At 38.6% G+C, this 15,124-nt stretch overlaps 1 protein-coding gene across 16 annotated transcripts in view; it reads left to right on the forward strand.

The window, feature by feature from the left end:
- LOC123514108 overlaps positions 1-15,124 on the forward strand; it is a 92,692-nt gene that overhangs the window by 44,714 nt on the left and 32,854 nt on the right. For 3 of the 16 annotated variants that reach the window (XM_045271745.1, XM_045271744.1, XM_045271746.1), the window contains exon 2: positions 12,727-13,622. In XM_045271745.1, the coding sequence (XP_045127680.1) occupies positions 13,383-13,622 (240 nt within the window). In that variant the 5' untranslated portion in view covers positions 12,727-13,382. The remainder of the gene's footprint in view (positions 1-12,726; positions 13,623-15,124) is intronic. The other 13 variants (XM_045271755.1, XM_045271749.1, XM_045271757.1 and 10 more) reach the window with 9 other exon arrangements.

Below are 15,124 nucleotides of genomic sequence, written 5' to 3' on the forward strand. Positions count from 1 at the left end.
AGAGAGAGAGAGAGAGAGAGAGAGAGAGAGAGAGAGAGAGAGAGAGAGAGAGAGAGACTAGAAATATTGCAAACTCTTCGTACATCAATGCATATTTTGTCTATTACACCTTCTCCACCTGAACCTCTCACGCTTTTGCACTATATAAAGATTGCATGACGCATGTTCGTAAAGTCTTTGTTATGGGTTGCTTTTAACCGACGAGGTGTGCGTACAATGTACATCCATCCCCGCGTGGTGCCTGCTGAAGGACGGAGAAGCTTGTGCGGGGATTCCTGGTTCTGCTTGTCTGTCTACCACTTTGCAAATATACAATCAAAATGAAGTGCTTATATTTGATTTTCATATGTTAAGTTGCTGCTCTCATGGCAATGGTGGTATTATTATTATTATTATTATTATTATTATTATTATTATTATTATTATTGATTTATTTTCTGTTCCTCTCAGTTTTTCTTTTTATTTTGCAGATACTCGTATCAGGCCGACCTCTTCTTTGCCCTTGTTATATTAGCAGTGAGATTCCTGTCCATTCCTACCTGTGTGTGTGTGTGTGTGTGTGTGTGTGTGTGTGTGTGTGTGTGTGTGTGTGTGTGTGGTCTAATGCGACTTTCGTAAGTGAGTGATGAGCGAACGACACCGAGCAAGGTCTAACATATAACTAAGCCTTAGTTTGCAATCCATCAGAGTGGAAGGGAAAGCTGATGCAGCATCTCTGTGTGGTTCAAGGGGAGAACTATGTGTGTGTGTGTGTGTGTGTGTGTGTGTGTGTGTGTGTGTGTGTGTGTGTGTGTGTGTGTGTGTGTGTGTGTGTGTGTGTGTGTGTGTGTGTGTGTAAGCCTCAAAGAAAGAATTATATGTTTCTACGTTCTTATTTACTCTCTTGACAAATTAATTACTTCCCTTTCTAGCTCAACAATCCTGTCCACATCAACAACGGCACTATTTCATTCAAAGAACCTTTCCTTTCGTGACAGAAATACTGGTTAAGACCAACAAAAGAAAGCAAAATAAAAAAAAAAGGGAATCTCACTAAAATGTCATTGCTTACATCACCTAATATCTCTTTTACTTTCATATTATCAACAAATTACATCCATTCCTCAGGTCTTACATCTCCACAAAATGACTCGCATGACACCTACGAATTAGGGGATCGTTTTTATTGAGGTCTGGAGTCACGACGCCGCAGTTGACGGAGCAATAAAGGACACGACATGCAAAGTTAGGATTATAGAAATTTACGTCTGGTTAAACAAAATACCAAGTCATAGATTTCGTGGTGGCCAGACTTGCTTCTCGTAAACCTGGTGTTATGGCGAGGCCTTGCTTGTTATTGCTTCCTCGTTACACCAGCCATTCTATTTCCTTCCTGCAATGCTCTGTCCGGATCAGCTGCTGTTTGCTGTTTGTGGCTCCTTGGCGCTACGGTCTTACTATTACCATTATTTTTTGCTGTTCTTAAGTGTTGTTGTTACTTTTATTATTGTTGTTATTGTTAGTTATTATTATTTTTTCTTTTTTGTCATTATTACTGATATCATTATTATTATTGATATTATTATTATTATTATTATTAGTAGTAGTAGTAGTAGTAGTAGTAGTAGTAGTAGTAGTAGTAGTAGTAGTAGTAGTAGTAGCAGTAGTAGTAGTAGTAGTAGTAGTAGTAGTAGTAGTAGTAGTAGTAGTAGTAGTAGTAGTAGTAGTAGTAGTAGTAGTAGTACTAGTAGTACTAGTAGTTGTAGTAGTAGTAGTAGTTGTAGTGTAGTAATAGTAGTAATAGTAACAGTAGTAGAAATATTATTATTATTATTATTATCATCATTATTATTATTGATGTCATTATTATTATTATTATTATTATTATTATTATTGTTATTACCATTATTATTATTAGTAGTAGTAGTAGTATTGTTTTATTGTTATTACTATTTATTATCATTATTATCATTATTATTATTATTATTATCATTATTACTATTTATATTATTTTTATTATTATTATCATTATTATTATCATTATTATTGTTATTAGTTATTATTATTACCATTATTGTCATTATTATCGTTATTATTATTATCATTATTATTATTATCTTTATTATTATATCATTATTATTATTATCATTATTATTGTTGTTGTTTTATCATTATCATTATAATTATTATTAATTATTATTTTTTTTTATTATTATTATTATCATTGTTATTGTTATTATTGCTGTTATTGTTATTATTATTATTAGTTATTATTATTATTGCTGTTATTATTATTATTATTATTATTATTATTATTAATTATTATTATTATTATTACTACTATTATTATTATTATTACTGATATTCTTAGTATTATTCTCAATTGTCATCATTATTATAATATCATTATTATTATTATTATTATTTTTATTATTGTTATCATTATTATCATTTCATCATTATCATTATTCAGTTATCTATTTATCATCATTGCTATTACTGCTATTATTGTGATCATTATTATCATTATCATTACCATTATTATTATCATTGAAATTATTATTATTATTATTATTATTACTATTATTACTATTATTATTATTATTATTATTATCATTATTATCATTATTATTATCATTATTGATATTCTTAGTATTATTCTCAATTGTCATTATTAGTCATTAATAATAATAATAATAATATCATTATTATTATCATTATCATTATCATTATTTATTATTATTATTATTATTATTATTATTATTGCAGGAATATGAACCTTTTCATTTATATCTTAATTTGTTCATGTTTGCCTCTATTTATCTTTTTAACTTTACTCCATATATTAAATTTTCTTGCATTTTTTTTCAGCTTCTGTGATTCTATTGTAATTGTGCACATGATTTTTTTTTTCTCTGAAAATGTTGCAGGTCATTCCTTCCATTGTTCTTTTTTTTATCTTATGTCTTTTTATCTTTATTGGTTTTAGATACGAGACACTTTCTCATCACCACAACCACAATAACATCACATCGCTGAAAACATCTGTTCACTTTTCAAATAACACTTCGCCATATTTTGTCTGGTGTCCTTGTATAACTGCTTAGATGCTTAAAATCCGTGAATTTTTTTTTTTTTTTTTTTTTACATTACAAGGGCACTGGCCAAGGGAAAACAAAGTTGGAAAAAAAAAAATCCCGCTGGTTGCCAGGCCCTGTTAAGAGGAAAGTAGAAAGAGAAAAACAAAAAATCTAAAAGGAGGGTCCAGTTAACGTAAGAGGTGTCTTGACACTCCTCTTTTGAAAGAGTTTAAGTCATAGGCAGGTGGAAATACAGACACAGGTAGAGAGTTCCAGAGTTTACCAGTGTAGGGAATGAAGGAGTGAAGATACTGGTTAACTCTTGCATTAGGAAGATGGACAGAATAGGGATGAGAAGAAGTAGAGAGTCTTGTGCAGCGAGGCCGCAGGAGGGGAAGGCATGCAGTTAGCAAGTTCAGAAGAGCAGACAGCATGAAAACAGCGGTAGAAGACAGATAAAGATGCAACATTGCGGCGGTGACTTAAAGAATCAAGACAGTCAGTTAGAGGAGAAGAGTTGATAAGACGAAAAGCTTTAGATTCCACCTTGTTTAGTAAAGCTGTGTGTGGATCCCCCAGACATGAGAGCCATACTCCATACACGGGCGGATAAGGCCCTTGTACAGAGCAAGCAGCTGGGAGGAGAGAAAAATGGACGAAGACGCCATAGGACACCTAACTTCTTGGAAGCTGATTTAGCAAGAGTAGAGATGTGAAATTTCCAGTTTAGATTTTTAGTGAAGGATAGACCGAGTGTGTTTAATGTAGAGGAGAGGGAAGTTGAGTGTTATTGAAGAAGAGAGGATAGTTGTCTGGAAGGTTATGTCGAGTAGATAGTTGTAGAAATTGAGTTTTGAGGCATTGAACAAAACCAGGTTTTCTCTGCCCCAATCAGAAACAAGTGAAAGATCAGAAGTTAGGCGTCCTATAGCATCTCGCCTTGAGTCATTTAATTGTTGTTGGGTTGGGCGTCTGTTGAACGCTGTTGAATAATGCAGGTGGTATCATCAGCATAGGAGTGGATAGGGCATTGAGTCAGATTTAGGAGATCATTGATGAATAATAGAAAGAGAGTGGGTGATAGGACAGAACCCTGTGGAACACCACTGTTGATAGTTTTAGGGAAGAACAGTGACCGTCTACTACAGCAGCAATAGAACGATCGGAAAGGAAACTGGAGATGAAGGTACAGAGAGAAGGATAGAATCCGTAGGAGGGTAGTTTAGAAATTAAAGATTTGTGCCAGACTCTATCGAAGGCTTTCGATATGTCAAGGCCGACAGCAAAGGTTTCACCGAAGTCCCTAAAGAGGATGACCAAGATTCAGTTAGGAAAGTAAGAAGATCACCAGTAGATCTGCCTTTACGGAAACCATACTGGCAATCAGAGAGAAGGTTGTGAGCTGATAGATGCCTCATTATCTTCCTATTAAGGATAGACTCAAAGGCTTTAGAAAGGCAGGAAATCAAAGCTATAGGGCGGTAGTTAGAAGGATTGGAGTGGTCACCTTTTTAGGGACAGGTTGAATGTGAGCAAACTTCCAGCAAGAAGGATAAATAGAAGTAGAGACACAGATGAAAGAGTTTGACCAGGCAGTGAGCGAGTTCGGAAGCACAGTTTTGAGAACAACAGGAGGGACTCCATCCGGACCGTAAGCCTTCCGAGAATCAAGGCCAGAGAGGGCCAGGAAAACGTCTTTATAAAGAATTTTAATTTTAGGGATGAAGTAGTCAGAGGGTGGAGGAGTAGGAGGAATATGCCCAGAATCATCCAAAGTTGAGTTGGTAGCAAAGGTTTGAGCGAAGAGTTCAGCTTTAGAAAAGAAGAGACAGCTGTAGAGCCATCTGGATGAAGTAAAGGAGGGAAAGACGAAGAAGTAAAGTTGTTAGAGATATTATTGGCTAGATGCCAGAAATCTCGAGAGGAGTTAGAATTGGAAAGACTTTGACATTTTCTATTGATGAAAGAGTTTTTAGTAAGTTGGAGAATAGATTTGGCATGATTACGGGCAGAAATATATAGGGCATGAGTTTCAGCAGTTGGATGGCTACGGAACCGTTTGTGAGCCGCCTCTCTATCATTGACAGCACGAGAACAAGCAGAGTTAAACCAAGGCTTTTTAGCTTTAGGGTTAGAGAAAGTATGAGGAATGTATAGCTCCATGCCAGAGATAATCACCTCTGTTATGCGCTCGGCACAAAGAGAAGGATCTCTGACATGAAAACAATAATCATCCCAAGGAAATCAGAATAGTACTGCCTTAGTTCCTCCCACTTAGCAGAGTTAAAATGCCAGAAGCACCTCCGCTTAGGCGGGTCCTGAGGCTGCACTGGAGTGATAGAACTGGTAACGGAAATTAGATTGTGGTCGGAGGAGCCCAACGGAGAGGAAAGTTTAACAGAGTAAGCAGAAGGGTTGGAGGTTAGGAAAAGATCAAGAATGTTGGGCGTGTCTCCAAGGCGGTCAGGAATACGGGTAGGGAACTTCACTAGCTGCTCTAGGTCATGAAGGATAGCAAAGTTGAAGGTTTGTTCACCAGGTTGGTCAGTGAAAGAAGATGAAAGCCAAAGCTGGTGGTGAACATTGAAATCCCTAAAATGGAGATCTCAGCAAAAGGAAAGTGAGATAAGATGTGCTCCACCTTGGAAGTCAAATAGTCAAAGAATTTTACATAGTCAGAGGAATTAGGTGAGAGGTATACAGCACAGATGAATTTAGTTAGAGAGTGACATTGAAGTCTTAGCCAGATGGTAGAAAATTCTGAAGATTCAAGATTGTGGGCACGAGAGCAAGTGGTGTCGTTACGCACGTATGCGCAACATCCAGCTTTGGATTGAAAATGAGGATAGAGCAAGTAGGAGGGAACAGAAAAGGGCTGCTGTCAGTAGTCACAGACAACTGTGTTTCAGTTAGGAAGAGAAGATGAGGTTTAGTAGAGGAGAGGTGGTGTTCCACAGATTGAAAATTAGAACGAAGGCCACGAATGTTGCAGAAATTGATAGTGAAAGTATTAGATGAAGTGTCAAGACACCCAAGGTCGACAGCAGAGGGCAGTCCGACCTGGGGACATTTATGGTCCCCTCCCAGAGGGGACTCCGAGGCAGGGCGTGGTGAGGCCATTATTAAATTTTGATTTGAAGAGAGTGTAAAAGTGTAAGGTGTTGTAGTGTAGTGTAGGAAGTAGTAGAAGTTGTCTTTAGAGGGCAGGCTGCAGCTACTCAATTGTATAAATGAGACCACAAAGGGAACCGGGAAGAGAGGACACGGGGAATCACTCAGTCTGCAGCACTGCCTACATCCCCGTAAGTACCTCTCCTGGAGTATTCCACCGGGCGGCAGGTGACTACTGCCTACTCCATATAAGAGTTTCCTGGTAAACTCTTAGCTTGAGTTATTCTCTCAGTTTTGATGGAGCCACTTCCACCACAAATACAAGCGGGATAGGAAATGTAAAATGAGGAAGCTGTGAAATACAAATCGGGCAGAAACAAGTTTTCTTCTCGCCATTTTTTTTTTTTTCATTGTAATGTTTTAGACTTTTCTTTCAATAAATGAACAGTAAATATTAGTGAATTACCAAAAGGCATACATAACACGGCAAGACAAACGGTATCATTACAAATTATCATTAACAAATTCTCATGGACAAATTACCATTAACAAATGCAAAGTATATACTTATCACAGGTAGAGAAAACCCCCATATATAGTAAGTACACAATAAATCACGAAGCTCTGTTCTCCCTCTAAGAAAACAATGCACAGAGGTCAGAAAGAATGCAAATAGGATACTATGATTAATCTTTAGGAGTGTTTAAAGCAGAAGTCCCGAAGTAATATCAAAGTTAAGCCTAGCGCTGATCAGAACGCATCTAGATTATGCTGTAGAGTTCTGGTAAGGATATACGCAGATCTAATTAAATCAGTACAAAGGATAACAACTAAAAGAATAAAGAGAATGAGGGATATTCCCTACGAAGCGAGATTGAAGCCATTATATTGCATTCTTTAGAGAGACAGAATAACAGATGGCCTGATAGATGTATAGGGATTATAATAGAGAAGGCATAAGCAAAATTCTTAAGATCAGTAACCAGGATTGAACCAGATATAACGGTTTCATGTTTTTAGATTTAAGAAAAGAATAGGAAGGGATTAGTCTCAAATAGAGTTGTAAATTAATGAAACGGATTCAGTAATCAGATTGCTAATGGTAAGTCAATAGGGAGCTTTAAAAGAAAATTAGACATATTTATGGATGGGGATGATAGGTGAAAGTAGGTAGGTATATTTCATACAGGGACTGCCAAACATAGGCCTGATGGCTTCTTGTCTTATGTTCTTATGTTCAATTGGAAGTGTGGAGATAAAGAGTGAAGCATTATGTAACTGCACAATAACAAGCAATATCTTCTGAAAGTAGCAAAGGAAAAACAAGACACAGTGGCATCAATAAGCCACACTACGATGACGAAGAGTGAAAGCTGTTCTCTCTAGAAGGAATAATAAGAATAAATTAATAACATTTTTAAAGTTAAGAAAATTAATTAAAAGCTGACATCAATTAGTCGCAAGAAGGTGGAGACAGGTAATATTAATTGTACATGAAAAATGTTAAAAAATAGTATACGTAGTTAACGATACTGTGAATGAACAACCGCATGAATGAATGAATGTGATCAATTATTATAATCCCCACTGGATGGCAGGATGCGAAGAAGCCTTAAAGGTCACGAGAGAGAGAGAGAGAGAGAGAGAGAGAGAGAGAGAGAGAGAGAGAGAGAGAGAGAAAACTAGTCCGCAGAGAGCGAGTAGTGATATTTTAACTGTGACAGAGGAGCATTAAGTTTAAGGCGAAGGACAAGGTGATAGAAACGAGAAGAAAATTAACAATAACCTAACTGAAGGATCAACAAATTAGCATAACAAGTAGGTGAAGCAGTGGCCAGGTAAGGATGTGGCACCTGACGCAATGTATCACAATTCGCAGGTGACTCGAAACTACTAGTGCAAAAAATTATCCTGATGATAAGAAGAGAGAGAGAGAGAGAGAGAGAGAGAGAGAGAGAGAGAGAGAGAGAGAGAGAGAGAGAATGAGGCTACTTAAAAAATGAATAAATAAATAAAACTGCTAAGCGACAAAAAACAACATCGGGGCCTCATGTATCTTGATGAGCAAAGTAAGCTTATTAAAAGGGTGACGTTGGTTCAAGTGGACGCACTCCCCAAGAAGTTCAGGTCAGTAAAATAGAAAGCTGAATATATTGTGAGCAATGGTTACTATATATCAAGATAGGAAATTAAATGCTTACAAGATTTTTTTTTTTTTCAAAGAGATCACCGACCGCCAGGCAACACAACACCAAATTATGGATAGTGTATATAATTAGAAAATCATATGACAAGATTATAGGCAGAGTAGTGGTGCCATGCAAGCGTATAGGACTGTTTCTCCTTGAATAAGTTTCCTAATCATCATCCCCCTTGGCTTTAATTATGGGTCACAACCACATTTTCCTACAGGAGATGTTCAGAGTGTATACTTAGAAACATTGCGATGCATTCTGGAAATATAAGACCATCCTTATGCTGAGAAACGTAACGAAGAAAGGAAAATAAAGGATAAATTAGATAGAATTTGGTGAAAGACGAAGGTAACAAAGGATATTACAGCAGTTGAAAGTTGTGCTGAAAGGTTAAAACAATGACTAAGTAAATACAAAACACACGTTCCAGTCTCTTAATGATCAATCAAGTGTCACAAATCATCCATCAAATCTAAAAATCAGGTGTTCAGCTTCCCTTCACTTATAAGTGAGTGACACGACGCGTTGCGTATCTTTATTGATTTAAAAAAACAAACTTAGTTACAGCAATCTCAATTTTACTGATCTTTCCATCACATTAGTGTACTACAGAACACCACGACCCTGAAAAGGTACAACAGTGAACATAATCACTCATGCCAGCAACGAGTACACTGTGTATCATGAAAGAATAAAGAAAAGAAAAAAAAAATTCAGCAATCTCAACTTTCACTGTTCTCTCCGTTACTGAATGCACGAAGGGATTGTAATCCTAAAATAAAATATGACAATGGAACATAATCGCTCATACCACCTACAAAGCCACCAATTACACTCTGAATACATTACCATTACGCACATCAAGTGGCCGCCAGCAAAACATTACAAAGGCATATACACCTAAATGGTAATTAAGAGAGACACGCGCACAGTACACGGTTGACAGTATGGTTTTGCTGATTTATTAGATGCACTGCGAGATGAGCTGACCAATTTGCTATGTTTGATGCAGAACGTGCGTAGTGATCAATGAAAAAAAAATGTTTGCCTTGATATGGGTGTCGTGATGACTTTCCTTTTTTTTTTTTTTTTTTTACCTTTTTTTCATATTGATTGACTTGGAGTTTCTCTCTCTCTCTCTCTCTCTCTCTCTCTCTCTCTCTCTCTCTCTCTCTCTCTCTCTCTCTCTCTCTCTCTCTCTCTCTCTCTCTCTCTCTCTCTCTCTCTCTCTCTCTCTCTCTCTCTCTCTCTCTCTCTCTCTCGGGTGTGTGTGTGTGTGTGTGTGTGTGGTACCTGTCAGGGGAGCACCACATATGTATGTTAACTAGGACTCAGTATCATGACTTTTACCACTCACTTTCCCTGCCTATCGCATCTTTGCCGCCACACACACACACACACACACACACACACACACACACACACACACACACACACACACACACACACACTACCATGACAGGAAGCACATAAGGTAAACACAGGCAGATAAGCAAAAGGGAACAGGGAAAGACACAAATATTTATCAAAAATACAAACACTAGCATAGAATAGGAAAAAAAAAACACGGATATGAACAGAAAAAAAAATAAACCGGCAAAAACAATAAAGGGAAAGAGAAAGAGACCAGGAGAATAATCATAGCCGCGTTACTTGCATTTATTATAGTGTTGGGTAAGGATAGTTGATATTATGTAAGTAAATAGAGTTGAAAGTAAAAAGAAATAGAGGAAGGATATGAACATGTATAACTGACAAACGAAAACTTTCAAACACACACACACACACACACACACACACACACACACACACACACACACACACACACACACACACACACACACACACACACACACAGAATATTCAACCGAAACAGGTATTTTTTCATCCCTCTTCTCTGTTGTTGTTCCTGCCGCTGCTGCTGCCAACGAATTCCGGATACGGATACGGAAAAAAACGTTTTAACGATATAGGTGGAGCCAAGTAATTGTCATATTCACCTTGCGTCTCGTCCTATCCGGTGGTACGGTACGGTGATCAGAGAGAGAGAGAGAGAGAGAGAGAGAGAGAGAGAGAGAGAGAGAGAGAGAGAGAGAGAGTTGAAAGCATATTCACTTCAACTATATATATAAAAAAGAAAAAGGTTAGCTCTCGCATGCAGTTTGTTGCAGTGTTTGTGTAGGAAAGACGGCGGGTGGGAGGCTGCGCTCGTGTTTCTGTGTTAGAAAAAAATGTGTGTGTGTGTGTGTGTGTGTGTGTGTGTGTGTGTGTGTGTGTGTGTGTGTGTGTGTGTGTGTGTGTGTGTGTGTGTGTGTGTGTGTGTGAGTTCGTAGGTGGGCGGTTATATATATATGTCTCTAGATGTAAGAAAAAACACAAAACACCCATTCCCTCCCCCTCCCACACACACACACACACACACACACACACACACACACACACACACACACACACACACACACACACAGAGAGAGAGAGAGAGAGAGAGAGAGAGAGAGAGAGAGAGAGAGAGAGAGAGAGAGTGAGTTCCCTGTGGATGCACAACTATCGTCATCTGTAATACCATTTACCTAATAATAATAGTGATGGTTTTCTACTTTACTTTTATAAGATCATCAATTGAGGAATATTTGCCATCTATAACATTCCACATTCTCAACCCTCTGCTTGCCCTTCGACTGTATTCCTCATCTTGCTCCTATTCCTCCTCCTCCTCCTCCTCCTCCTCCTCCTCCTCCCTTCATCTCCGGTAAGGGTAAGACACTTAAAGTTAGAGTCGTGGGAAAGAAGCATCCAATGTACTTAATCATTTAAAGCTTTTGAAGAAGATAGAAGAAAAGAAAGCTTCACTGTGTGTGTGTGTGCGTGCGTGCGTGCGTGCGTGCGTGCGTGCATGTGTGTAAAGATATTGGCAATTTTGTATTTTATTTAAGGTGGAGAAATTTCGATGTGAGTCATGAGGAGGGAAAAAATTAGATGCGCTCTCTCTCTCTCTCTCTCTCTCTCTCTCTCTCTCTCTCTCTCTCTCTCTCTCTCTCTCTCTCTCTCTCTCTCTCTCTCATTATCTCATTGTTACTATTATCTCATTATCATCATCTCATTATTACTATTATTATTATCATTATTATTATTATTATCATCATCATCATTATCATCATTATTATTATTATCATTGCTTGTGAACGAAGCCAGCAAAGCAAAAGAAATATAAAGAAAGGAAGGTACGTTTCTTCTTTCGTGTAAAAACATTATTGTACAGGTCACGTTATGTTATGTTGGTTAGTTTTGATTAAACAACCTTGGATTTCTGTGTTTTGGACGTGGACAGATTTGGCATAGATTGATTTCTGACAGAGGATGTTCGTGGGTAGAATGCACAGTGGCCGACTTTACAAAGTAGGAACCCACATACTTGTTACCTGTCAATTAACAAAGAGTCTTGGCATATCTTTATCAGGTAACAAGGGTTAACATACAATTACCGAGGCCAGTAGAACCACAACTACACCAGCATGTTTCCCAGGGAGTGGCAGAGAGTGGTTAGTCCTTCTGCTGTGAAGATCGTCCATTATTAACATTCAGTCCACAGTGAACATTTTTTGCGTGGACACACCGATAAAAGAGAGGGATCCAAACGTTATCATTTCTAGACTACGGAACCATGTAAGAGATTCCAGTACAAAAAAAGAGTTTTCAAAGTTCCATATGATTATTGAGGAATATTATGGAGCCCTGAGAAGGTTGATGTGGATCAAATGAGATGACGGGTGGTACACGTAGTTCCTAGTGAATAGAGTGCCTCTAAAGTGTACTTATAGATACAACACTGACATTTCTACCTAGACCTGCGTGTCACTTAGCTTAGAATTATATGAGTAGGCAATCGCGCTGCTCTCGACTCTCAACGAGGCAGCTGCCATGTCAGCAGCGAGTCCTCCTCCAGTGTGAACGAGGACTTTGTCTGGCGCCGCTCGATGGGCTGTATGGGAGGAAGGAGGAGTGGTGCTGGCTGGCTGTAAAAGACTATCACCGATTACATAAGAAATTATTCAAAGGTTTACGAAGAACTATGAAAAATTCGTAGATGAAAGAAAGGTTACGGCACAGAAGTTATGTAAGCTTGCATAATGTATAAAGAACTGTAGGGAAGAGGGATTAGTTTTGCTACATAGAAAGATTTTATAAGAAATGAGTAAAGGGATGATATATATATATATATATATATATATATATATATATATATATATATATATATATATATATATATATATATACTAATATTTGTTTTGGATTCTTCCTTGTTATTTCTTATTGTTAGTTTTGCTTTTCAATATCTCAAAAATTTGTTGTCCTTCCAACAGAACGAAACTGAACGAAAACAACTTTTTGTTACTTCCTGGACAGTTTCATAGATGGATGATCGAGACAACGACACGAGGAAAGGAAAATCACTCCAATAGAGATACTGACTTGTAAATAGAAAAAGACGATAAAACATTTCCTCTTAATGATTTTATATATATTTGAAATGAGGAGGAGAGAGTGAAAGAAAAGGTACAATCATATATATATTCAGAGAGAGAGAGAGAGAGAGAGATAAAGCGAGAGACGGAAAAAAGTACACATAAATCCAAACAGGACAATGACACGGGAACATTAATACAAAAAGTACAAACGTAAACACCAGTGACAGAAAAAAAAACAGACTAAAAATAAAGAAAATAAGAAGATTGAATTTCACAGCCTCATCGAACCCAGGTGCGCCAAACGACAGGTGGAAGTGATGGTGGTGGAGGCGACCAAGATGACAATGGTGGTGGACTAAGCGAGGACGACCACCCAGTCAGTCTTCACCACCACCACCACCACCACCACCAACTACTATTAACCATCAATCTTATACCCACATAGCAGAAGTGTTGTATATCTACCCCTCTTCCTCCCTCCCTCCCACCCTCCCTCCATCCCTCCCTCTCTCCGGTGAGGCGTGGAGGCGGCGGAGGAGGAGGTGAGTGACATGGCCGAGAGTCACAAGCAGTGCCAACAGCCCCCACCACTAGTAGCAGGTCTTCCCCCACCCAGACTCCTCAGGTCACCGAGTCACGAAAGCGTCAGCACTGAACTGTCCCTCTTTTCCATCAGTAGCGCCGCCTCCGAGATGTCGAGAGCGGGTCTGAGAGTGGTGCTTCCCCCTCACCTGGGCCGCGGACCGTCACCCACACCTGAGACCAGACACCGCCTTCAGGTAAGCTCGCAGGTCAGTTCACACATCCTACTAATTCTCCTTTATCTTGTTTACTATTATTGCTTTCACTGTTTCTACGAGTACTCGCCCTCGCCGCCTCTTATGCTTTCTATGTCGGGACACCTTATCTATTTTTACTTTCTTTCTCCTTTTTGGCTGGGGACGTGTTTTCTGGAGTGACTCGGACCGCCGTAAGTTTTTAACTGTTACTGTTGCGGTTGTTGCTGTTGTTGTTGAGATCTGCTGCTGTACTTTGCCGGTATCGCTACTTCTGCAGTTGCTCTTACCATTAGTGTGACTGACTTTTGCTCCTTTTTTTTCTTTTTACTTTTTCTATTTATTAGCATTAATTGTTATGTTTCCTATAGCCATGGTTATTGAATAATTTTCTAGCACTTCCTTATGGTGTGTGTGTGTGTGTGTGTGTGTGTGTGTGTGTGTGTGTGTGTGTGTGTGTGGCGGAGCTTTCTGATTTCATTAGTTCGTGTGGTCAATACATTTCATTTCCTTTACAAGTTTACTCAAATGACATAAGGTAGAGAACTTAACCAGGTGCTCCAGTTCATCAGTTGCCTCGAGTTGCCCGAACCGTTTTCCTATCAATCAGCTCGGCGGGAGATTACGGCCGCTCAACAGTTCTATTTATTAATTTTATTTGATTATCTTCATGGTGATTAAATGGTGAAATGTTAGTACACTTGTGGCTTGATTCAGAGTTCTCAAGATAGCGCGGCGGTCCTGTTTGTTGCCTAATGTCGTTCAGCAGTTTCTGTATCGAAGTCACTGCAAGTATAACCAGTTTTTCGACCCAAAATATAGCTGTATCCCCATGAATTCAGCTGATTATATTTAGCACACGGTATGAGGTGGTTCAGAGTACGGTTGAATCACAGCTGCTTCCTCCTCCTCTTTCTTCTTCTTCCTTCTTCCTTCATCTTCTTGTTCTTTCTTCTTCGTCTTTCTTCTTCTTCTTCCTTTCTTTGGTTTCCTCTCTTAATGACTGAAGGGTTCATCCTTTTGTTAATTGGAAGAGAGTGGGGTGACCTAAGGGTGACATTCTTGTGTTGAAGGTGAAAGCGATCGCATCTATGGTACGTACGTTTTGGGTCCTGATGGCCTGAATGGAAGCCGAACAGGAGTGACGCATCTCTTATTTGCATTATGGGTACTGATTGTTACTGTTGGATTACCACCAGTAGTCACTTCCTTGCTAATTACCCGTCACATTTCAGCGACATTCTTCACTCAAATGTCTGTATTCTGGAACGCTCCCTCCGCTCTCTCACCACAACTATTTTCAAAGGACACAGAAATGATAGGCCGTGTTTCTAAGGATGTTTCTCTTGTAAATAACGAAGTAAACTTGTTCATTTCTCACTAGATCCATAAAAACAACCTTCAAAATCTGCGTCACTTGAACAGGAGCCTTTTGAAATAGTGGAGGTGCGGCGCTCAAGTGTTTCTGAATATGGCCCACACACTCACTCTCAGGCATTCACTCCTACGTATTTCAG

This window comes from Portunus trituberculatus, chromosome 37 (assembly GCF_017591435.1).
Source record: "Portunus trituberculatus isolate SZX2019 chromosome 37, ASM1759143v1, whole genome shotgun sequence".
NCBI classification, from domain to species: Eukaryota; Metazoa; Arthropoda; class Malacostraca; order Decapoda; family Portunidae; genus Portunus; species Portunus trituberculatus.